This window comes from Desmodus rotundus, chromosome 9 (assembly GCF_022682495.2).
Source record: "Desmodus rotundus isolate HL8 chromosome 9, HLdesRot8A.1, whole genome shotgun sequence".
Taxonomy (NCBI): domain Eukaryota; kingdom Metazoa; phylum Chordata; class Mammalia; order Chiroptera; family Phyllostomidae; genus Desmodus; species Desmodus rotundus.
Window position 1 is genome coordinate 77,126,851 of NC_071395.1, and position 24,897 is coordinate 77,151,747.

Here is a 24,897-nt window from a genome sequence, read left to right on the forward strand (position 1 = left end):
TCACTTCCCAGGGCTGGAGTGTGAGGTGAGGAGGTAATGCTGACCAAGGGGGGTTCGCTCCTCTTTCCCCACATGCTAGCCCCCTGGGAAGAAGCCAGAGAAGTGGCTGAGGGCGGGGGCGGGGTATCTGAGCTCTGCCCCGCTCAGTGGGGCAGCTCTGGACGAGGCCTGTCCCAGAGGCCCCTCGCCCACCATGGCAGCGAGGCGGCCCTTCCAAACCCGAGTCCCTTTCCTGGCCTCTTGCCTGCTCCCACAAAGTGCCCAGACTGGAGGTCTGCCAGTTTTCTTAGCTCCTCTGTGGATGTGAGGGCCCTCGTGTCCGTGTGCGCGTGGGTGGGCGCCTGCTGCCTGGCACCGTGCTCCAGGGCAGCATCGGGAACTTGACTGTTTGATGCTCACGGCCACCACGTTGGTGGGGATGACTAACCTGTGTTACAGGTGAGCAAACTGAGCCTGCTCTGCCTACCCGGTGGAAGGGCGGCCAAACCAGGGTCTGGTGCCAGGTACCTGGCCTCCTCCCAGAATCCCCTGAGGGGTTCTGCATGTCAGCCCTGCCTCAGCTTTCTGAGCCCTGGGGCTCCTCCCCACATCCCCACCCAGAGCCCCAGCTCCTCCCATGCCCATGCCTCCCCCTCCTCTGCAGAGCTGGATCTAAGCAGGGAATGACCCGGAGAATGGGGGAGCTTGGGGTCCTCCCATCCCCCACCTCAAATGCCTCGAGTGACACACCCCTAAATGAACACACATGTGTGCACACACAGGTGCCCAGAGACCTGTACACACGCACACAGATCCGCACCCCACTATACCTGCACAGGCTATCTGGGGCCCAGGTTGGAAGGCAGGGCACACGGCACAGGAGGGCCCTGTGTCTGGCGTGGGGAGAAGGGATGGCTCTGGTCAGGGTGACTGGGCGGCCAGTGCCCATTCCGTCCCCATGCCTGGACGACCTGTATAAAGCTGGGTCTATTTGCACTTTGCCATCTGCCCTCCACCTTGGCGTAGCTGGGGGTCACCAGGTTCTCAGCCCAAACCCAGGGCAGGCCTGGAGACCCAGCCATGCCAGGCTGGGCGTGCTCCGCATCGCTGCCCAGACAGCTCCCAGAGGACAGGGTGGGGGTCGGGATGGAGCCTGCAGGCCTCTAGGTGCCCAATGGGATGACCCTCACCCCTGCCCTGGCAGTCCAGGGTTGAGGCCCAAGCTGCGAGGGGCACAGCTGGGGCAGTGGCAGGCAGCCTGTCCCTCTTGGTGGGTGGGAGGGAGGGCAGAGAAGCTCGCAGGCTGGGGGGCTGTTGAGGGTGCAGGGTTGGGGAGAGCTGGGCCCAAGCAGCTCCCGGCTCTGAGCCAGGCCCAGGCCCTTCTATGACTCTACTGGGACGTCCTACTAGGCTGTACTGCCGTCCTTACCTTTCGAGAGAACATCAACTTGGGCACCTTCCTCCCCGAGGGAGCGATGTGTGGGGCACGAAGGGAACAGCGTGGCTGAGAACACGGCGCTGGCGTGTGCCAGCCCAGCGGGCAGGGCCGCCCCGGCCCTGACCCGGAGAGCACGGCTCAGGCCCGGAGTCCAGGAGATGAGTCTCCTGCCCGGAGTGGCCTCAGCGTCCAGAGTGGGACAGTGGCACCCTTCTCCCCTCAACAGCCCCGTGCCAGCTCCGGGAGCCTCTGTCCCTTAAAAGCCCCGCCCAGGCCTCCATCCTCCCGTTCCCCTCCCCTTTCTCGGATTCTGCTCCTTCCCCCACACTTCCCTCTGAGGGCTTTTTAGGGCAGCTGAGATGATTTAGGCAAACATTCTCTCCAAGCCCTGATCCCACACAGCTAAACAGGAAATGGGCAGGAAAGGGGAGGACTGGCCTGCCACCCTGAGCCCCTCCTCCAGGACCCTGGGCCTGGGGATGGAGAGCCCGGGGGCCTACCTTGGCCTTGCTGATGGTGCAGTGCAGGGCGTTGTTCTCCTGGTCGTAGAGGAGGCTGAAGTCCAGCGTGCCCAGGGTGGCTGCGGACAAAGGGGGGCTCAGGTCATGCATCAGCTGCACAGTGGAGAAGCGTCACCCACCTCTGTGAGGTCGGACGGGGTGCCGATGTCACAATGACCCGCCACCAGCAAGGCACCTATGGCACGTCAATCCTCCACCCAGCTTCCCAAGCCTGGGAAGTGAGCGATATTGTTCCCACTTTCTGGATGAGGGACTGAGGCTCAGAGAGGCTAGGTCAGTGGCCCCCAGTGTCCGTGAGTGGAGGTCCACGAGGGAGACCCAGGCCCTGAAACCCTGCACTGTGCTGCTGACCCTGGGGCCGGCCAGCGTGGCCCCCACGTGCACAGGGGTGCTCGGCTGAAGAAGTTGCTGTCCTCTCCCGTCTTCCTTGAGTGCCTGACGCCCTGGGCCTCAGTCTCAGTTCCCCTCATGCGTTAGATGTCACAAGGGGTGTGTGAGAAGGCAGAAGAGACGAGGCTTTGCCAGGCTGCAGGCTCTGCAGGCTGACTGGCCGGTCTACTTGCCCACCTCCCAGCAACACTCAGGGTGCGGCTCCCTGGTCTCTGGACCCTCGGGGGCCTGGGCAGGCCCTGCGGAGCCAGCGGGTTCTCTTGCTGTAACCACCAAGCCTCGATAAGGCAGCGGGGGGGAGGTTCCCAAGGGCTAGGCAGAGGACGCAGCTGCCACCCTGGGGGGCGGTCACACAGGGCAGCTGTGGCCTCCTGTGTGGACGTGGCTCCCGGCAGGAAGATGAGAGCTGCGGTGGGGGCGGGCCTGGCGTGAGTCTCTGGACAGCAAGTGCGCATCTGCAGGAGGTCTTTAGAAGCCCAGATCCTGCTTGAGGCCTCCTGGGCTGGTCAGCTGGTATCTCCTTCCTTCCTTCCTTCCTTCCTTCCTCCCTTCCTTCCTTCCTTCCTTCCTTCCTTCCTTCCTTCCTTCCTCCCTTCCTTCCTTCCTTCCTTCCATCCTTCCTTCCTTCCTCCCTCCCTCCCTCCCTCCCACCCTCCCTTCCCAAATGTCTGTCATATGCAGACTCTAGGGATGAAGATAATAAGGCTTGGTTTCTGCCCGAAGGAAAGAACAGCTCAATGGGAGTAACAGATGAAAAGAATTTGCCATAACAGAGTCTGGTGGACCAGGAGTGATGGGGGGGTGCCTGACCTTGATGTGAATTGCGGTCCTCAGGGAAGGCTTCCTGGAGGAGGTGATGCCTGAAGGCTGAATAGGAGTTGGCTGTTGCACAGTGGGGCTGGGGAAGGGGCATCCAACCACAGGCCAACAAGAGGGTGGGGGGTGGAGTGGCAGATTGATGAGTGGCTAGGCCCACACCCACCATGGGCCTAGCCACACCCACCCGTTCTGGCGGAAGCACACAGATGCCTTCTCACTGTGACAACGGCGGAGCTGAGTGGGTGACACGGACCATACTGCCCGCAGGTCCTGGGCTCGCACAGGGGCCCAGGCCTGGCGAAGTTTTGGGGATGCAGAGAAACAGGCAAATTAAGGCCGGGGCACTGGAGCTGCCCTTCATTCTGAGGTGATGGCGTGTCATCTGCCTTGCTCCCCAACTTCTAACCCAGGACAAGGCACACAGCCCACGTCTCTGTCCTTGCCTGGGGGGCACATGACCCTGGGTTCAAATCCCGGCTCTGTACTTCCTTGCTGTGTGACCTCTGGCAGCCTGCCTCAGTTTCCTCCGCAAGATGGAGACACTGGAGCGCGCACCTCCCAGCATGGTGCTGTAGAACACGCCTGCGGTACGGAAAGCGCTTGGGAGATAATTATAGAAGGGGCAGATCCATTTCGGTGACTTTTCTAGATAACTGTACTTGCCCCTCTGAGACACCTTCCGGAATGAACTCGCTCCAAACTGGATCACTCCCCTCCCAGGCTTTGTGAGTAGCACAGGCAACTGTCGCTTACACTTCTCTGGGTAACTGAGTCATTGCCGTGATGACAATTACTGTCCTGTGGCACAGCCGTGGCACAGCCACGGAAGGGGGTGTGAGACGATTCCTCCACCAGGCGACCCCTGGTGTCCCTCATTCCCTGCCTCCTGCTTTGCCCTCAGCCGCACCCTGTTAGAGCGCTTACACCTGCCGGCGCGACCTGCTCCCTCCCATTCAATAGATACTTGTTTATTCTACGAAACCAAGTGAGAATACTTGTTAGAATTGTGTCCAATTAGGAGTCAACAGGCCTTCAGTGAGCCTAAGGGAAATTTTTTTTTTCTTCTGAGAACACCGTGTTACTTTAAGGCTAAATGTCTCCAGCCTTTTGCTGCCTGTATTCCTAGCGCCCCATGCAGGTGGGCGGGTGAGGGCGCTCTAGGTGAGGTATATATCACCCCATGCCTCTTAAAACTATCCCCGGGCCCAACTTTCTCCAGGTCTATGCTTTTGTAATAATATTCTACAAAGCTGTTGGCTTCACGCAACAGGCCATCACTCTGCTGTTCAGTTCGGGCCTATCCGTGGCTTGCTGCTCCCAGACATTAGCCTCCAGAGAGCAGGGGCCATGCCTCAGCCACACCTGGGCCACCGGCAAAGAGCAGATGTTCGGTTCACGTGGGCGGTCCATGCAACCCAACCCTCCCTCCCGCTGCTCTTCCGTGTGGTGCCCCAATGTTAAAATGCACACTCCATGGTCTCTCCCTGCTTCCCAATCCCAGAGGAGAACAAGCCAGGGCAATGAAGGGGCCACCTGCTTCCCACGGGGAAACAGCTCCGGGAGGGGAGGGGAGCCCCTTCCACTGGGTCTCCAGACTCCCCTGTCTGAGGAGGGCCAAGGCTGCTCGGTGGGGCTCACACCTGTTACCACTTTCCGGGAAGGAATAACATGCCCAGTGTCGCCCCTGGGTGAGGTTGACAAATTTCTTTGAACTTCAATGAAAGTTTTGTAAGAAATAATAGTTTATAAATAGAAGCTCAGTCACTATTTATTTTTATTATTATTTTTTTAATCTTCATCTGAGGACACTTTTTGCATTGCTTTGGAGTGGGGTGGGGGAGAAAGACATCATGTGAGAGAGAAACATCGATCAGTTGCTGGTTGCCTCCCATATGTGCCCCGATCGGGGATCGAACCTGCAACCTAGTTATGTTGCCCTGATGGGAGATGGAACCCGAGACCTTCAAGTCTACGGGAGGACACAGTAACCAGCTGAGCCATACCAGCCAGGGCTCAGTGACCATTTTGAGAGACTTCACAATGGCGGAGCTCTCTTAGGGGCATTGTACTCCAAAGTCTTCATTTCCCACTCAGAGAAATGAGGCTCAGAGAGGGTAGGTGACCTGTTCAGGGTGGCACAGCAGGGCTGGACACAGAATCCAGGCCTCTTTTTTTTTATCCTCACCCGAGGATATGTTCATTGATTTGAGAGAAAGATAAACATCAATGAGAGAAACACTGGCCATCTCCCACACACGCCCCGACTGGGGGTCAAACCTGCAACCCAAGTGTGTGCCCTGACTGGGGATCGAACCTGAAACCTTCGGTGCACAGGATGACGCTCCACCCAACTCAACCACCCGGCCAGGGCAGAATCTAGGCCTCTTCATTTCCATCCTGATAGTTCCCATCTTTAAGCTTAGTGGCTTCCACATTTTTTTGTGTACCACTTAGTTTAGCTGAAATCTCAGGAGAATGCAATGGCGAAACAAGAGAGAAGAGCAGAGTTGCTCTTGGGGACCACGGAGGGCTTGGCCGTGCCCTGCAGCGGGGCCTCGGGGTTGCACACGCACCCTGGGCTCGAGGCCTGGGTGAGGAGGGTCCTCAGGGCAGGTGAAGGCCTAGTGGGTGCGAGTCCCGGGCCCTGCCCTTGAGTCACTCCAATCGCGTGTCCTGGCTGAAGTTTACATCCTTGGAAAAATAATGAGCGTTGGTCAGTAATGGGCCTTTGAGAGTTGTCACCGCTTGTTGGTAATTATAGAGCTTTAATGGGGCTAATTCCGAGGAAGTCAAACTCAAGCCCCTGTGGGCGCCTCTAAGGCTGAACACCCCTCTGCTCTACCGACGGGACTGACAGTGTCACTTTGACCTTGGTCTGCACCTGGGCTTTCCTCCCCCACACACTCTGGGGAGTAGGAAATCTGCTTCTTTTAATTTTTTTAACAAAGACATCAGCCTCTCAAATTGTTTTAAAAATCTAATAAATGATTACACCTGAGTTGAAAGCATTTCGTGTTTGGGGAAACTGAGGCACTGAGCTGGGCACTGCAGGGGGTACAAAGAGGGATGAGTCATACATCCCCGCTTCCCAGGAGCTCGGAGACGGAGGGTTAAGACTTTTATAAATCTATTCATCCCTCCGCTTTAAATTGTTCAAAGGTTCTCTGCTGCCTCCTGGACTCATTTCGGCCACCTCAGTGTGGCATTCAAGGTCCTCTGTTCCTCTGAGACATGGTGGCTTTGGCCTCATCATTAATTTTTTTCCACTTCAGCTTACTGTTCTGCCTCCACTGGGCTGTTTCCTACACTCCTGCACCTGTGCACCCCTGCACCTGGTAGAGGCAGCCCCTCTACCTGGAGCACCTCCCTGCCTCCCTCCACTCCAACAGCCTGCTTTCTCCCTCCCTCCAGCCCCCTGATTAGGGTGCTGTCTGTGGGGCAGCTCTGCAAGCCACGCCTTCCATCGGGGTCCTGCCTGGCTGTCCTCACCGCTGGGCTGTTTGTACATGCTGATTTTCATAAACTGCCTGATGTCAGAGACTGTGCCTCAGCCTTGCCCGAATCTCTATGCCCAGCACAGTGCCTGGCAGAGTTGGTCTTGTGGTGCCGAGTGCATAAAAACAGGGTCCCGCAGGACATGCTGGCTCAGAGGAAGGGAAATCACTGCCAGCCGGGCCCAGGAAATGGCACCAGGTGAGGGCCTTCAGGGCAGGCCTCACAGTGACTCCGTACTCTTTTCTTGCTCAGGGTCTCCCTGACATAAGTCCCACCCCAGGCCCAGGTGTAAACATGGGCACATAATGCAATTCTGGCCAATGAGGCAGAAGGACAGGTCTCCTGGGGATTCTGAGAGAGCTTTCCTTGCTCTTAAAATGAGACATGGGAGAGGAAACTGATCCTTATCAAAGTTAGGCTCTTATTGTGTGATGGCCGGATATGCAGCAGCCACCTTGGACTATGAGGGAAGCCAGCCTAAGAGGAAATGAGCATGGCTAAGTGGAAAGACAAATAGAACCATCACCACTGATGTAACCAATGAGCTACTGCATAAATCTGCCCTGTTGCCACTGACCTCAACGGTCCTCAGTGTTTAACACACTTTCAGTTTTCTGCTACCTACAACCCAAAGTATTCTAGTCTTCACAGCTTTGAAGAACGGACTGGGTTTCCATAGGTGGAGAGTGGGCGGGCAGGAAGAGGTACACCCCCCGGACGGTGGGCCATGGGGCCCGTCTGGAGGGCAGTAAGCCTTGGAGCCCAGCTCAGCTGGGTGCTCTATGGACCAACTGGGGTGGGGCGGGCCGCTTCTGACATTCACTGCGTTTTCTGTCCGTCATTACTCCTCTATTAGATCAGTTTGGAACATGTCAGCTTGGTGCTTGTGACTGGAGGTGACTTAATAAGGATGGATGAGCTTTAAAGAGAAGGAAAGGCCAAATGAATAAACAGCACTTCACTCTTGGCCTTGGACAAGACAGCAACTGCCCTAATTTTTTTTTTTTTTTTTTTGTTAGAAGAGAGATAATCCAATAATTAGGGCAGCAAATAGCATAACCCTGGCTAAAGCGGTAAAGAACCATCTGGCTTGAATCACTTAGGCTTATCCTAGGGATCTGGTTGTCAGAGCCGAGAGGGGGTGTGGCCTGAGAGTGCCATTGCCCCAGAACTTAGTCCCCTTGTGGCCAGGAGCCAAGATTTCTGTGCCCCCACGCCTGGATGTTCGCTCAGCCACGGACGGGACCCAAGCCCAGGGTGGGCTGCTCCCTGAAGGGGATGAGGGGCCCAGACTGGCCCTGGTTCCGACACACTTCCCCCTCCGTAGCTCTTCTCAGCAGGGTGTGCTGGTGGTAGGGGTGTGGCCAGCCCACAGGCCAGGCTGGGGAGACTGTGTCTGGGACTGCTCCCTACCGCTGACCCCAAGGGAGCCCGTCCCTGCGAGGACAGTGAGCTCTCTGCTGCGGGGACAGTGCCCTGTGAAGCACTGCCGAGTGACGGACTGGAGATGTGGCAGTTGGCCTGAGTTTTGGAATTTCTGGTCCCCTCCTTGTCTGTGGGTCAGGGATAGCCCAAAGATGTGACCAAATTTCTCCCCTCTTTGTTGTATGTTATCCAGGCAACCCTTGGTCGCATCCCGAGGGCCGCCTGAAGCTCAGGCAGAAGCCCTGCTCTGCCCCCTCGCTCCCTTGGAGTGGAAGAAGAGATGCTAGAAACAGGAACAAGTTCCCCCTCCCTTCTTCAGGGCGTCCAAACGGGTGACTTGAGTCCCAGTTAGGGCCTGCCCAGAGGCACAGCAAGTAAGGGGGTGTGCTTTGCCCAGGGTGCCAGGAACGGGACGGGGGGCAAGGGGAGCCAGGGCACAGCCCTGAGGCCAATAAACTCTCCCAATGCAATTTCCCCAAGCTGGCAGGGAAGTGGAGGCACAGGGCTGCTCCCCACCCCCACGCGGGGGGTGGGGTGGGGGAGGGCAGGGCCTCAATAGGAGAACCTCTGGCCACAGGGTTGGGGCTCAGGCCCAGGGAAAGTGCAGAGCCGGCAGTTTTCCCCACAGGCCTGGGCTCCGACCCACCTCAGCTGATGGGCCTCCGCCTGCTCACTCCTCCTGGGCCTCCTCGGGTGGGCGATGAGAGACCTGCCACCCTCTCCCTCCTTCCCATCCCAGGCGCGCTGGGAGCCCCCACCATCAGCTTCCAGAGGCACATTGTGCCCTAGGGGAAACTCCCGACTCCCAGCCCGAGGCCCTTGCGAGCACCCAAGCCAGGCGCAGCCAACCTCGCTGCGCTGCGCGGGGGATGGGGCCGGGAGGGCCTTGGCGACGCCCGCGAGTGACCCCTGCTCCGAAAGGTCCACATCCCAGGCAGGGCTGGCGTTTGACGCTGGTTTTCCGGTCTGAGAGGGACGTGGCTGGGGCTGCAGCCTTGCAAGCAGCGCTCCCCCCTCCCCACCCCCATCCCGCTCAAACCCATTCCGCACCGGCAGCGACCTCTTCAGCTTCCATTTCCCCCTCCAGTCCCGTGGCGGGCGCGGCAGGGACCCTCAGAGGCGGGAAGGGCGCCAGGAGCGCCCGCCGGCCGGGCCTCGGCCCCGGGGACCCCCAGTGCTAGCCTGCTCGCTGGGGCTGGGGGCTCAGTCCCGGGAGGAGGAGGCGCGGGCTGAGGGCCCTTCCTGGCCGGGGAAGTGGGAGTAACAGGTGGGCGAAGGCCGGCAGGCCGGGCGAGCGCAGTGGCGGGGGTCCACAGACGCGGGAGGAGGAATCGCCAAGGATTTCCCAAAGGACAAGCGGCCCCGCAGTCCACTGGTCCTTGGTCCGCGCGCCAGCAAATCCGCCGCGCTCTGCGGGCCGCCGGGCCCACCCGGGAGGCCGGCCCGTCCCCGCCCTTGGCCCCCGGCCCCTGCCGCTCCAGTCCCGTCCTCGGCCGAGGGGCCCGCCCGCAGCGGACTCCGGGGCAGAGAGCTACCGCGCGGGCAGCAGCAACTGGTGTCTCCCCAGGGCGCAGCTCCGCCCTTCCCGGGAACAAAAGCTGCCGCCCGCGCCGGAGCTCCGGGCGGCCGGCCGAGAGGGGGTGCGGCGCGGGCTCTGGGCAGCCGGACCTCGGAAATGGGACAGCCCCAGGGGTCGCCCCAAACTTCCCACCTCTCCGGTCGGGGTCCAGGGAGGTGTCCGGGCCGGGTCTGCAGGGCGCGCGGAGAGCGCGCGGAACGGGCAAGGGGGCCGCGACCCGGCGGGGCGTGCTTGCCGAGGGACCAGGACAGACCGCAGGGGGACCGAGGGGCCAGCGCGGTTGGCGGGCGCCTTAGAAACCGAGCCGCGCGAGGGGTGCCAAATCAGCGACTCGGAAACTTACTGCAGTCGTCGGACTCGTAGCCGTCGGCGTCTGGCTCCTCCTCGGGCGGCTTGGCGGGCGGCCGCGCTGGGCTGGGGCCGGGGCCGGGGCCCGGGCTGGCGCCGTAGGCTCCGAAGAGTTGGTCCACATCCTCGTCGTCGTCGCGGGCGCCGTCGGAGGGGCTGCGGCGGCCAGCGCTGGCCTCGGCCGGGCGCGCGGGGGCGTCCAGAGGTGCAGCGGCGCGGGGCCCGGCGGCCGGGGGCAGGCCCCGCGGGAAGCGGGGGAAGTAGTCGGAGATCTGCTTGATGGGTCGGATGGGGCCGGGGCACACGTCGATGGCCATATGCTCTTGTATGCTGATGGTCGCCTTCTCCCCGCGCCGCCGGAGGGTCATGCAGGCAGCGCGGTCCCGCCCGGGCGCAGCCCGGCCTGGTCTGGCGCGGCCCCGGCCCGGGGGCGGCTCAGCAGGCCGGTGGGAAGCGACGGGGGCGTTTGGGCAGCGCCGGCGGCGCCCCAGGACGGCCCTGACGCGGCTGCTACCCGCTTGGTGGCGGCGGGCGCAAGTGAGTGCCAGGGGCCAGCAGGCAGGGGGCGGGCCCAGCCCGCGTCACCCTGGTAGCAACCAAGCAGTGCGAGCGTGCGGGCTGCGCGGGCGGCGCGGAGCCGAGCGAGCCGAGCGGCGCCGCACTCACTCGCTCTCACCCCGGCGCGCGCCGGCCCGGGACCCCGCGCGCGCACACACGGGGGCAGGGCCACCTGGGCGCCTTCCACTCACGCACCGTCTCGCAGGATAAGCTGGGAGCTGAGGAGGGACACGCAGCATGCACACTCCGCACGTTCCCGCCCGTGCCAGGACTTGCTGGGTCTCGTTCACTCTCTCGGGGCACACGCAGCTGTGCAAGGACACTCCAAGCACACACAAACACGTGTAGACACTTGGCAGTAAGTGTCCACTGGCTCATATCTGCAGGACACACACACAGGCGTATGCATCCATGCAGAGTTGGCTGAGTGCCCGAGATAACACAAGCACACGGGCACAGAGAGGCAGTCAGCGGACTGCGCGCAGTCTTCCACGCCCCGCGCACGCCGGCCAGGGCACACAGACACACCGCGGAAGTGATCGGGGATTCCGCGACACACACACACACACACACACACACACACCCCTCTACTGCGACACACAGCCACACTCCTAGGAGTGTGGGCACAGGCTGCTCACACACTAGCAGGACACGTATACATCCTCAGTTGTCCAAGGTCATTGCTGGCCCAGCTGTTCACACTGCCTCTCAGACCACACACAAACACTCTGTAAACTCAACTCAGTCCCTCCCTCAGCCAGTGAGCCGTTGAAGGGACCCCTGGGGGCAGGGTCAGTGAGAGCCTCCATCACAAGCTGTGGTCAGGAGCGGGGTGAGGGCAGGCAGGGCCCTGGCAGAGGAGCCCTTCCTGGGGAGTGATGGATGAGGCGGAGGTGGAGAGGCAGGGTGTGGTCTGCCCAGTGGCTCTGGCTTCACATGGTCAGATAACTAAACAAACCCCAGACAGCTCAGCCCTGGCTGCTGTCCTGCTTTCCGGAAACAGAGCTGTGTTGGGAAGGGCTGCTGCTTATACAGGTGTGTGCCCGGAAAGCCCTGGGCACGGATGGAATCTGTTTACTGTCTGGTTTCTACTGACAGATCAGGAATGCTTATCTTCTTGGCTGGGTCCTTTCCTGGAGTCTGAACGAGGGGGCTGCCAGCCTATGCCCTTCCCTCCACATAAACCGTGTGTGTGTGTGTGGGCGGTGTGGGGAGCAGGGAGAAAGGAGGGGAGGCCTTGTCCTCATCACTTCCAGGTGCGTCATTCTGGCAGATCATCTGACCTCTCTGAACCTCCATGTCTTCGTCTGTGAAATGGGGCTAATTCAAACCTCATAGCCTTATGGCGAGGCCCCATCTGTCGCAGAGTGTGACAGATAAGAGGCGCTCAACGGGGTTGCTTTCTCTTTCCCTTTCCCTTGGGAGATAAGACTCATGGGTGAGAAGTGGTGAAGAGCCAGGGTGTTTCATGGAAAGTTCTGCGCTGGGTAGTGACGGTCACTACCCATCGCTGAAAACCTAGGTATACTGTGCCAAGGACGTTTAAGGATGTCATCTCGCTGATTCCTTATACTACCCCACGACATAAGCGGGATTTACTGTTCCCATTTTGCGGTGGGGAAATTGAGGTGCAGACACGGTAACTTGCCCAGGGTGGCTGCTAGCTGATGGCAGGGCTGGCATTAGAACCCAGTGTCCTGACTTCCTGAAGCTTCCACTCCCCCTCCCTGGCCTCTCCCTCCTCACCCCTGCAAAGCTCCAGGGATCAGAGCACAGCGGGAAACACAGGTCAAACCTCGTTCCCTAAACCTTCTCCTGAGGCTTCTTGCATGGGGACAGCCCAAACTGAGGAGAGAGAAAAGGGGAGGAGAGAGAGGGCCAAGAGTAAGCGGGGGTTACAGTGGAAATGGACCAGCCTGAAGGCTCCTAAGGGCCATCCGGGGTCCTGGTGGGAGAAAACTCAGCCTTCCAAGAGTCAAAAGCCAAGGGAAGGAGAGGAGAGCCTGGAAGCCTCACACGATGGGTTTCTCATTTCCAGGAATGCGTGCGGGGATTAGTCCTTCAATAGACACAGAATGACTTCCTCTGTGCCAGAGGTGGCTGCATCACTAAGCGCTTATGTAATGACACAGGGTATTAAAATACAGACACTGAACCATCATTTCGTAATTCACCTGAGGAATAAGAAGGGTGTTGTCATCATCTACAGCTGGAGAAACTAAGGCTTCTGAACGTTAAGCGACCGGGGATGGGAACATGGATATTCTGGCCCCTGGCCCTGTGTTCTTCTTCTTCTTTTTTTATTTTTATTTTTTAGATTTTATTTATTTATCTTTAGAGAGAAGGGAAGGGAGGGAGAAAGAGAGGGAGAGAAACAGCAATATGCAACAGATACATGGACTGGTTGCCCCTTGCCTGCCCCCAGCCAGGGACCTGCCCTGCAACCCAGGCACATGCCCTGCCTGGGAATCGAACCGGCGACCCTTTGGCTCGCTGATCCTGTGTTCTTTTGACATTAAAGCTATACCCATGTTCACTGGGGGGCAGAGGGGGCACAGAAGGGGGCTGACAGCTCTAACCTGGCCTTTCAGAGGACCATCTCATGGCTCTTGGCTCTGCAGGTGCTGGCTCTGGGGCGCGTCTAGGAGAAGTGGGGTAGGGGCTGAGACTCCAAAGCGCAGAGCCAGGGGACCTAGGATGCTGGCTGGAGAAACACAGGCCATATGTGGGGCCAACCCCTGGCAAGTGGTTGAGCCAAGAGCCACTCCAAGGTCTGAGTGTGTCTAGCCCAGAGCCCAGCCGAGATGAAGCAGGACCTCCGCAGGGGTAGAGTTGGTGTTATCTGGGCAGGGGTGCAGTTCCTAGAAAGCCTGGGGGCTGGGGAGTCAGGCAGACTTGGACCCAAAAGCCAGTGGCTCCCTCCTCCTGTGTCTCACTTGACTTAGGCCCTCGGTCTCCCCCTGGGCGGGGGAGGAGGCCGTAGCCAACCCCACGAAAACTGGAGGTGGAGGTGCATAGAAAGTGCATTGCACAGGGCCCGGCATGCAACAGGCAGTCGGTGAACTGCTGGACCGATTCTCTTGCCTCTGCCTTCCTGGTGCAAACCACCATCATACTCCCTGTGCCTCAGTTTCTCTACCAGGGAAGTGCAGTTAGCTGCTCTCTCTGTCCCCTGCAAGGACTGGGTGAGGACGCAGGGAAAAGTGCGTTGAGAAGTGGACGTCCGCGCCAAGGTGGGGGCACCAGCTGGTGTGCGTGGGGGACTTCAAGCAGCTGGACGGGTCCAGACCCCATCAATCATGTCATGTCCAGTCCCTGTGCTGGGTGGGCAGCTCGGCATTTTGAGCCAGCCCTTGGCAAAGTGAAGTGGGTAGAGTCTGTCCTTGGCCAGACCCCTCGGGAACTGTATGCCCTCCTTTCTTCCCCCAGTTGCTCCTCTCCCAGACTTCTAAGCTCCCACCCCCGGCAACACACAAAGGCTCCTGTCCGATGAGGTAGAGGAGGGTTCTGGAAGGATGGTGCTGGCACCTGGACCAACGGGACACCTGTTAGTAATGCAGGTCTGGGGCTCCTTCCTCATGCCCACTGACTCAGATATGTTCGTGGAGACTCTGGGTGCCTCATATCAAGCACCCCTGGATTATTTTGTGCACAATTATTTTTGTGAGAATTGCTGGGCTAGAAGGCGCTAATGGTTTAATACAGCGATTCTCGCCTGTTTTGCTGCCTCCACACCCGTTCAATGTGCAACAACACCTGGGGGGACGCGGGGGGGGGGGCGGAGGGCGGGGAGCGCTCTGGCAGAGTCCCAGTGGGGGTCTGATACACCCTGCTGAGGGCGGCATGGCCTGTTTCCTGGCTGAGAACCACCGGTTAAAGCTTTTCCTTTTCCAGTAGGTGACAGGCAGTTTAGAGGAAGTGACCTTTACTATGCACTTCGCTGGATGTCCTTGGTTGGCACCTCTGGCTGGTGTCTGCGTGCTCTGGGACAAAGGGCCCTCCGTGGCCGGGGCCTAATGTGAACCCCCAATTTCCACCCTTTCCTGATTACTGGCAGAGCTTGGCAGGCTGCGCTGATAGAACCTTCTCTATTTTAACAGCAATTTCTAACCCAAAGGCGGGGCCGATGGAGGAATTCCCAGCGCTTGCTGTTTGATGGAGAGGAGCCCCTGTCCGCTCACTTTTTGCGAAAACACGTTTTAGCACATTTATTGGGCGCCTACCCTGTGACAAGCCCAGTGCTGCATTCTGCAGGGGGTGCGGTGACGAGCGAAGGCCCATTTTCCTTTAGATTCTGAAGACTAAGGGCAAGTCAGGAAGGGACGGGGGAGCTATCCACTCTGGCCGATCACTGCCTCTTCCTTCGCCCCGACCGTGGCCTTGGTGCGGGAAGTGTGGTGGAGCGCCAACGTAAGCAAGTCAGTGTAAAAGCTTGCAGCGTAGCCGGTGGCAGCTGAGAGGCAAACTTGATGTATTAAGTGATATTAAAAAATGCAGCTCCTTCTGATAATTTATTATGCACTTTCTCCTAAATGCATTACACTTGTCACAGTACATTTACTAGCACTAGTCCTATCAGTGGGGAAAAGTTAACACTTACCTAATGATGCTATTTTATAGACAGCAAATGCTCTTGGAGCTGCTGTGATTAATTAAATAGCTCCAAGAGATGCTCGTTTCCTTCTCTCCTGCCCCGCCAGGATAGCTGTCCAGTGGTTTGCAGACTCCAGATGTGTGAGCCCCTACCTCACCTACCCCTCTGGCTCTCCATGTAAGCCAGCTGAGGCCTATTGAGATGCAGGACCTGGGCCGAGGTCGCACGAGGCAGACCTGGAGCTCACGCTCAGGGGCTGAATGCAGGGACTGCGGCTCTCTCTCCCACCACACGGGCCACGGTGTGGGCTGCTGGAATGGAGAGACGTCAAGGTGAGAGGCTCACCTGCCGGGAGGGGCTTAGCCCAGGATCAGGCTGCCTCCGACTGGAGATCAGATGCCAGGGAGGGACAACGCTGAATCCTCAGGGAAGCTCCAGAAATACCCTGGTGGAGGACAAGGGGTGTGTGTCACTGGGGGCTTAGGTGACAGCATGGATGCTCAGTGTCTTGTGCGAGTGGGATGGGAGTGACGTGTCAGCATGGTGAGCAGGTTAGGACGGGGAGGAGCTCTACCTGGAGACTTTGAGACCCAGGGCCGACAGCTGCAAATGTTCCCGCAAATAGCTCTGAGTTGCTGATGCGATTCAGAAGGCAGGACCAATGCAAATGGTGGCCTCTACTTTGAACTCACTTTACTTTTTTTAAAAAAAGACTTTATTTGTTCATTTTTTTAAAAGAGTATTTATTTATTTATTTTTAGACAGAGGGGAAGGGGGAGAGAGAGAGAGAGAGAGAGAGAAACATCAATGTGCGGTTGACTCTCGCATGTCCCCCACTGGGGACCTGGCCCACAACCCAGGCATGTGCCCTGACTGGGAATCGAGCCGGGGACTGTTTGGTTCACAGGCCGGCGCTCAATCCACTGAGCCACACCAGCCAGGGCTACTTGTTCATTTTTAGAGAGAGGAGAAATGAGGGAAAAAGAGAGGGAGAGAGACATCCATTTGTCAGAGAAACATCGGTTGCCTCTGGCATGTGGCCCAACCAGGGACCGAATCTGCAACTCAGGCAGGACTCCCTTTACTTTTTAAATTTATGAGATGTTGTTCTGGCTGGCATAGCTCAGTTGGTTGGGCAGCATCCCACAAAGCAAAAAGTCGCCGGTTCGATTCCCGGTCAGGGCACACGTCTGGGTTGTGGGTTCATGACCGGGTGGGACTCGTGCAAGAGGCAACCGATTGATGTGTCTCTCACACATTGCGGTTTCTTTTCTTTTTCTCCCTCCCTTCCTCTCTCTCTAAAAATAAATAAATAAAATCTTTTTAAAAAGTAAAATAAATTTATGAAATATTTCAGCCATACAAAAAAGGCCTAAGGTATGATGTAGACAGCCCATACCCACCAGCCAGGTCCAAAAAAATTTTATGTTCCTCTAAAAGCTGAGTGGAGAATCACCATGTTATCCAGCAATTCCATCCCTACGTGTCTACCAAAGGAATCGGAAGCGGGGACTCGGGTACTTGTGCAGCCATGTTCGTTGCAGCATTACTTATCATGGCCCAAAGGGAAACAGCCCAAATGTCCATCAGTAAATGAGTGGAGAAACAAATGTTGCAGAGCGAGTGGAATATTATTCAGCCCTAAAAAGGAATGAAGTTCTACATCATTGGAATGTAGCATCAGGAATGCTACAATGTAGATGACCCTTGAAAACATGTTAAGTGAAATACGATCGACACAAAAGCACAAATACTGTATTATTTCACTTACATGAAATACCTGGAACGGGCAAATTTATGGAGACAGCAAGAGCAGAGGCTGGAGGGGACTGGGGTGGGGGGAGGAGAGGAGGGGAGTTATTGCTTAATGAGTACAGTGTTTCTGTTTGGGGTGACGAAGAGAAAGTCTTGGAGAGAAGTAGTGGTGATAGGTGCACAATATTATGAATGTAAACAATGCCATTGAATCGTATACTTAAAAATGATTAAAACAGCAACTTTTGTGTTACATTTCACAACAGTTAAAAAAAATATCACAGCCCTGGCTGGTGGCTCAGTCAGTTGGAGCGCCATCCCATAGACCGAAAGGTTGCAGGTTCGATCCCTGGTGAGGGCATGTGCAGTAGGACAACTGAGCGACGTTTTTCTCTCCCTTCCTCTCTCCAAAAGCAGTGAAAAAAAAAGTCCTCGAGTGAGGATGAAAAAAAGATTTTGAAGTCCCCTGATATTCCTCCTCCGTCTACTGCTTCCTCCAGAGGCAATCACTAGCCTGAATTTCATAACGATCCCCCCCACACACTCATTTCTACAACTGCTCCACATCTGCGCATCTACGAACAATACCCGGTATTGTTTTGCGTGTTTCACGCTTCCTGTCAACGGCAGCATACTGCACACTTCCTCTTTTAACTGATTTTTTCACTTACCCCCGTTAGTGAGATTTGTTCCGGCGACAGTTTGTTCGTTTTCATTGCTGTATAGTATTCCGTGTCGAACACATCACGAGTTGTCTCTCCTTTCTCCTGTGGCTGCACATCGAGGCCGGTGCCCACGTGTTGCTATTACAAGCCTGATGTGGTAGATGTTCCCGTGTCCTGGCCCACAGGTAGGACAGCTTCTTCACAGCTCCCTGACAGGGACTTGCTGGGTCAAAGGCCATGTGTGTCTTTAGCTCTACCAGTGAGTGTCAGCTTGCTGTCCAAAGTGGCTGTGACCGTTGCCATTCCCGCCAGCTGTGCACAAGCGCTCCAAGTCCTCCACATCCTCCTCAACACCTGGGCTCGCCAGACTTTGAATTTTTGCTGGACTGATGGGTGTGAAAGGGCCTCTCGTTGGTTTTCATTTGCTCTTGCTGACGAGGTGCAGTTGCCGTTTTTCCCTCCGAAGGGCAGGTGTGCACTGCCAACGGATCAATACAGCAAATTGAAAATTGAAGATATATTGATCCTCGGATGCACTAAAACCCTTTCATCTCAGCCATACTGTTAAATAAAAAAGCAAGAGGCCTAAGACAGTGTGTTCCTTTGTATGTAAATGAAAGAATGTATACACCTATGTATCTTTTTATGAGCCTGACACCTCTGAAAAGATAAACAGGAAACATAAAAATAGTGAATCTGGGACGGAAACTGGGAAACGGAAACTTTCCTGTTCTGTGCTTTTTGAGTACAAACATGTGGAATAGAGGTTCTCAGGGTTTGGGGGGTGCGCTTACTATTTCGTGAGTGCGGAGTCTCTGTCGGGGATGCTCGGCAAGCTCTGACACGGGTAACAGCGACGGTTGCACAACGTTGCGAGTGGACTTGACCCCACTGAACCGTACCCTTAAAAATGGTTAAAATGGTAAATTTTATGTTAGGTATATTTACCACAATAATAAAGTAGGAGAAAATAAGCCCTCAATGAAAACAAACTTGTAATTGCGTCATTAAAATTGATAAGCCAAAGAGAGTAGATCTCAAAAGTTCTCATAACAAGAATGAACTTGTAACTAACCGCGTGACGTGTGAACCGGGCTCCCTGTCACAAGAATAAATTATCGTTACAAGAATAAACCTTGTCACAGTGCACGCTGACATCGAATCCCTGTTATGCGCTGAAACTAAGTTTGTCGACTGTACTTCAATAAAAAATTACAGTCATTGAAGGCACTGTCTGAGTCTCTGGCCCCTGAGACAGGTCCTAACCCTCGTTCCATGGTGGGGGCGGTGGAGCTGGGAGCGGGAGGTGGGTCCCCACCAGGCAGGACCCCCACAGGTGGGGGCTGTGACTTCTACAAGGCGGAGAGGCCAGTTCCTGAGTCCTCATATTGGCTGAGCACTGCCTAGCTCCCCACCAGGACGTCTGTCCCCATTGTCCCCAATGACCTGGTGGGCCGGGTGCCCCACATGGCTCTGAGCTTGCCCCCATGCTCTCTCCCACTGCTGCCTTGCTCCCAGCCCTGTCCCCGTGCCTCAGAGTCCCAGATTCTCAATAAACAAGACCTCTAGGGACCTGGGCCCGCCCCACCACTTCACCCAGCCTGGCCCCCCTCGACCCTGGGCGGTGGAGCCCTCCCACATCCCTTCCAGGCTCCTACCGACAGTTGTGCCTCAGCCCCCACAGACACACCCACCGTCCCCTCCCCAGCATTCTGACGCCTTGCCAGCCAGCACAGAGGGCCCAGACCCGGGCCTGTCGGTCACCAACCACCTTCCTGAAGGCTCTACTTCAGCCAGCACCGCCCATGGCCGCCGCCTGGGCCCTGCCATGCCCTGTGGCCAAATTACTTCCTAAACCACGTGTGCAGCTCAGGCAGGGTGGGGGGATCAGACACCAGAGAGGGGGCGCCTAGTCCGAGGGACAGAACATCACTCACTTTCTCCTGCTGCCACTGGCCAGTCCTCACCCGCCAGGCAGGCATCTCCACCGTCCCCAAACCCTCTGGGAGTCCCAGGGTCTGGGGAGGAGTGTGAAAAGCTATGGCCCCGGTGAAAGCCCAGAGCACAGCCAAGCAGGCGCCTAAAGTGGCGTTCCCTAAGCTCCGTCACCCGTGAACAGCCTCTCAGCTGGGACCTGCATTACTAGTCACTTAATAGCTCTCTTTAAAAATCACCGTGCTTCAAAAATGCTTTAAATATTAGTTAACAATAATATCTGCGGTGGGAATTGATGTGCTGGTTATATTTCTCTATTGCCCATCAAAGTCAACATATAATGGTTACAACAAACTATTATATTAAGTAAATGAGGTTACGTCAATTGCCCTGGGTCTCATAACTAGAAAGAAGCGGAATCAGCATTTGAGCCCAGGCAATGGGGCTCCAGAATCCATGCCCTTGACCATCACCAGCCCTGATGCATTCAGCCCTGTCACCCCTGGCTGTGACAGTCACTATTACCCCAACTGCCACTGACAGGATAAGTGTGCCACACATACTTAAGCTGAAGATGACAGAGCACAGCTTTTTGCAAGCATGTGAGGGGGATGAGCCTGGCTGATCCCCCAATGTTTGCCTAACATTGTCCACAGCGCCTGCCAGCTCTGGGCCAATCGCCCCTGTCAAGGGGTAGTGGCCAGGGACCCGCACTCCCACAGGGCCAGGCTTTCCGGCTCATCCCCAGCCCTCCTCAGAGAGCCCAGGTCTGAGCCTGGTCAGCAGCGGCGGCCCCACCTTCCCTGCCCCACTGCTGGTTCTTTGGGCCCCAGCTCTATGTCCTCAGCAGCCAGGCCAGAGCCAAGGCCTCAGCCCCAGTCCTGAAACCTGGAAAGCTGAGGAGCTGGGCCAACAAAGCAGGTGGAGGAAGCTGGCAGGGGGGTGGAGATCGGGGTGTAGGGGTGGGGTTCCATGCAGAGGGAACAGCGTGTGCTAAGGCCCAGCATGAGAGTGTGGTATGTTTGCAGAACCGCTGTCATTGGTTGAAACCTGGGGTGGGACGGGGTGTGGGGCCCCACAGGAGTGCGGGGAGGAGGTCTGAGGCCCGTGCTGAGCATCACTCGAATTTCCCTGGGACCCAAGACCCAGGGGCTCCTCCTGCCTGCTGGGTCAGTGTGTGGAGTGCTTCGCTGTGTCTGGTTTGGAGTCAAAGCCTCCAGGATAATGAGGGGTCCTCACAGCACAGGCAGCCCCTTCCCACGGTGCAGCCCGGGGCCCCAAACACCCACCTCACAGGCCTCACCCTCCCTGGCGCACTCCTTCGCTGCCGGCAGCACCCTGCTCAGGCCGTCTTCCCACAATGGCCCCTCATCCGTGTCTGTGTCACGTCACAAGGTTTGTCACCCTTCCCCTGTGTGTTTCCTCAACAGTGTCAAGTTTCTGGAGGGCCTGGAGGGGACTGCTTCATCTCTGTGGCCCTAGAGCTGTGGGGTCAAACTCGATGTGCTTCCCAAGCCCCGGGGAGGCTCCCTCCCTGCCCTCTGAGCCCAGGCTGCAGGCCCAGAGGGGGCTGGGGAATCAGCCCTGTTCCCAGGGCTCTGAAGCTGGGGGGCAGGAGGGCCTTCCACAAGCACCGCACATCTTTGTTAATGCAAAAACCTAGGTCCAGAGAGGTGATCTGACCTGTCTGAGGTCACATGGTAACTCTGAGGCAGGACCAGGGTTCCGGGCTCTGCACTTCCCCCAGCCTGGGGCCGGGGAAGCTGGCTCCCTCTCCTGCCATCTAGGAGTCTTGGAGCACAGCCCCTGGCTCAGGGCCTGAAGCCCACCCTGTTAGGCGGCAGGGCCTTCCTGCAGCTGCTCCCTGTGCCTTGCCTGGGTTCTGGTGGCGCTGGGGGTGACTGCACCTTGACGCCCTCCCACAGGGCCATGGCTGAGGATTCTTAGTCGTGAAAAGGAATCTATTTCTTTCTCTTCATCTTACCCTCCCTTGCCTAGGCCCAGAGATTTTAGCCTGGGTCTCCTCAGGGCCTTTGCACCAGCCAGCAACGCCTCCAAAATGCCCTTGCACCAAATCATCTATGGGGGACTCGTTCTCACCTTTTAGAGCTCAGGTCAAGGCCATCTCCTAGAGGGGCCTGACAACCCTGCCAGAGCAGCTGTGTTCAGGCCTGTTTACATCTCTGGGGACAGACACCCAGCACCCCGCCTGGCCTCTGGCTGCCGAGCCTTGATTCCCTTCAGCAGTGGTGGGAGGGAGGGCTCTGAGCACCTAGGAACCCCGGGCCAGCCAGGCCCAGTGGGGCTGTCGGGAGACCTCAGGGTTACAGGTAGGGCAGCTGGGTGGAAGGAGGGAGGGAAGGCCCGCCAGCCACTCCTCCCGGCCTTCTCTGTTCCTACTGCAAGTAGGCAGTGGCCTTGGAGACAGCAGCATTCAGAAGGAAGAGGGAGGGTAGGAAGGAGCGGAGGGTCATCCATCAGCCAGAGACGTGGAGAGCCTGGTAAATCAGGGACGCTGTCTGAGGCCCCTTCGCCCTGTGTCTGCCTGCTGCTCCAGGTGTCTGGGAGCCTGGGGGGCAGGCTGAGGGCCCGCTTCAGCCCAGCTGCGCCTGTGGGGACTAGGGACAGCAGAGGCAGCTCCAGGGCCACCCTGGTTGAAGAGGGAGGACCACGGCAGCGTCCCATGCCTGCCACCTCCCTTTTCTTCAGGCACTTGGGTGTGTTTCCCAGAAGTGGCCAATTGACTTCCATAATCCTCACCTGATCTTGCAAGGCATTTAGTTTGAATTGTTTTGAATTTCAATATACAAGAGTACAGAGGTGAACATAACAAACCCAAAAACATACCCACCAAAGTGAACACTTTCATCCTCTTTTAGAAAGGTGTTTCAACTTAAAAAATGTGAATTATAACAGACATTTGCATAAAGCGCAGACGCACAGCGTAATGCGCAGTCAGAAGGCAAACAGCTGCGTGAGCACCCCATGCCCTCCCAGAAGCCAGGAAGCAGGGGGTGGCCCCCCCACCCCCAGCCACCTGGGGCTCCTCCCCTGCCCCTGCGTATTCTAGTTTTCACGACATCATTGCCTAGGTTTCTTGGTCTTTTAAAAACATAAATATGATAAAACATTACAGATAAAAATGGCCCTTCCTGAGTGCCATGCCCACCCCAGGGGACAAGCGTAATCATGAAATGAATGTGTATCGTCCTAGGCTCCGTGTGACATTTTCACCGTGCCTGCTCATACCAGGGAGGAGCCGTTCTACACAGCGCGGAGCTTGTCATAAATGGCATCGGCCATGCGTGTAGTGTTCTGCAACTCGCCTTCTCACTTAGCTCTAAATGCTCTATAAAAACAGCGTTATTGAGGTATAATTTATACACCATAAAATTCAGCCATTGAAAGTGTACGATTTAATGATTTTTAGTCAATTTACAGAGCTGTGCAACCATCAGTAGACCCAATTTTAGAACACTTCCATCCCTCGAACATCTGAATGCCTTTTTGTTTTCTCTCTGCCTCTAAATGCTTTTTGACACACATTTTAATAACTGCCCCTTCTAAAGCTCCTACTCTGTGCCAAGCACTGTTCTGAGAGCATTACGCACATCACCATTTAACCCACTGTGTAAGGCGAGTGAGTGTTCTTAGAGACAAAGATGGGGGCCGGGCACAGAGAGGCTGAGAAACCCCCCAAGGTCACAGAGCAGAAAGCCAGCAGGTCAGGCTGTGTGCCCAGCCACGGAGCCCGGAGCCTGCAGCTGATGCCCCACCACGCAGCTGCTCTGCGTCTGTGCGGCGTTCCCGCTCTTTGGTGTGTGGGGCAAACACTCTACCCCCAGACGAGAAACGGAGGCTCAGAGAGGCCGGGTGACTTTCTCGGTGTCCCCGGGGTAGGAAGTAGCAGAGCTGGGATTCAAATCCAGACCTAAGGGATTCCCAGTCCGCCTGGCCCTTTCTAGTCCCCTCTGTTGCTTGTGTTTATTGGTCCAGAAAAGGGAAAGCAGGAGAGGCAGGAGGAGGAGGGTGGGTAGAAAGGGAGAGAGAGGTGTCAGAACCAACTTTTAAATCCTTTTATGCTCAGCATGTGCGCACAAGCACACTGACACGCCTGCACACACACACACACAGGTGCACACAGCCCCACACAGAGGCACTGTGTACCTACCCACAGGTAAGCACCCGCTCAGCGGACCAGAGTCAGTGTGCAGAGGTCCTTTGTCACTCACACTGAAGAGTTTGTCAATGGGTGGCTCTGTCTCTGTGTTGGGAGGTGGGGGTTCAGCCTTGTGGGACCCCCTGGTGGCCCCTGTCTGGGTCCAGGCCTGAGAAATGCCCTGTCACGGGCAGGCCCCTCCCTGCTGGGAGGGCTTGGCCTCTACCCGAAGCCTGTCCTCTGCCCAGGTGCCTGCTGAGGGCCTTTGCTAAATAAAGTGTCAGCGCCAGGGAAACAGCTGGGTGCGATCTCCGGGGACTTCGCTGAGGAGCCCCAGGGCCAGCCCAGTCCTGCGTTGCCAGGAGTTGAATCCTCCATGTCCCTGCTCACTGGCCTGGACACTTCCTGTCCCCAAAGATCGTTCCTGTACCTGGAGTGGTTTGAACCTGCACAGACCGGCAAGGGGCCATGGGGGCCTCACCAAAAAAGCAACAGCAAATAACGAGTGAGCCCACACAGGGTGCCAGGCACGTGCCCTCACTGCTGGTCCCTGGGTGTGCGTGGAGACCACTGCCGTTTTAAAGTTGGGGCAACGGAGGCCCGGGGCCTTCTGCAGGGTCCTACAGCTAACAGGAAGTTGGCCCCAGATTCAAACCCAGGCTGAGTGTCTGGCCAGCTGGCAAGAGAAACACCCAGCCCCAGCCAGGGCAACGGTGTCCCCCTCGAACCTGGAACCCAGGAGTCGAGTCCAGCCCCAGGCCTGGGCGGCTTGCAAAAGCTGGCAGAGCAGGTGGGTGATGAAGTTTTTACCCCGCCACGGCAAAACGGGAAAAACAGAGGACAACGTCGTTCGGTGTTCACAAAGTGAAAGTCCCTTAATTTAAAAAGATGGCCTTTTTCTTGAATCTTTTTCTTCTCTTTCTTCTAAAATGAGGCTGATAGTATACGATGGTTATGTTTTTATATTTTTACTTGGCAAGATAGAAAAGTGAGCATGGCAGCCCCCAAACCTGGGGGAGGTTTTGCTGGCGTATGGATCCTCTGAAGCTTGGACCTCTTTGGGGCGCCCCCTGGTTGGCCCAGCTCAGCCGGGAGTCGGGGCTTCTCCTTCTGTATCTGTCCTCCCCAGTTTCGTATTTGCATTTGCCAAAACAGTGTGGTTGAGGAAATCCTGGCCAGGATGTTTGGAGTCTTTATGCTACCAGCTCAAACGTTGAATTAACAACAACGTAGAGGA

At 56.9% G+C, this 24,897-nt stretch overlaps 1 protein-coding gene across 2 annotated transcripts in view; it reads right to left on the reverse strand.

Annotated features, from left to right (window-relative positions):
* Positions 1-10,541, reverse strand: part of DOC2B (double C2 domain beta) — a 30,219-nt gene extending 19,678 nt beyond the window's left edge. The window contains exons 1-3 of one of the 2 annotated variants that reach the window (XM_053910482.2): positions 9,990-10,541; positions 1,918-1,997; positions 1,409-1,435 (exon numbers count right to left, since the gene is read on the reverse strand). In XM_053910482.2, coding sequence (XP_053766457.1) covers positions 1,409-1,435; positions 1,918-1,997; positions 9,990-10,362 — 480 coding nt within the window. In that variant the 5' untranslated portion in view covers positions 10,363-10,541. The remainder of the gene's footprint in view (positions 1-1,408; positions 1,436-1,917; positions 1,998-9,989) is intronic. The other variant, XM_053910483.2, reaches the window with a different exon arrangement.
* Positions 10,542-24,897: the final 14,356 nt, after the last annotated feature.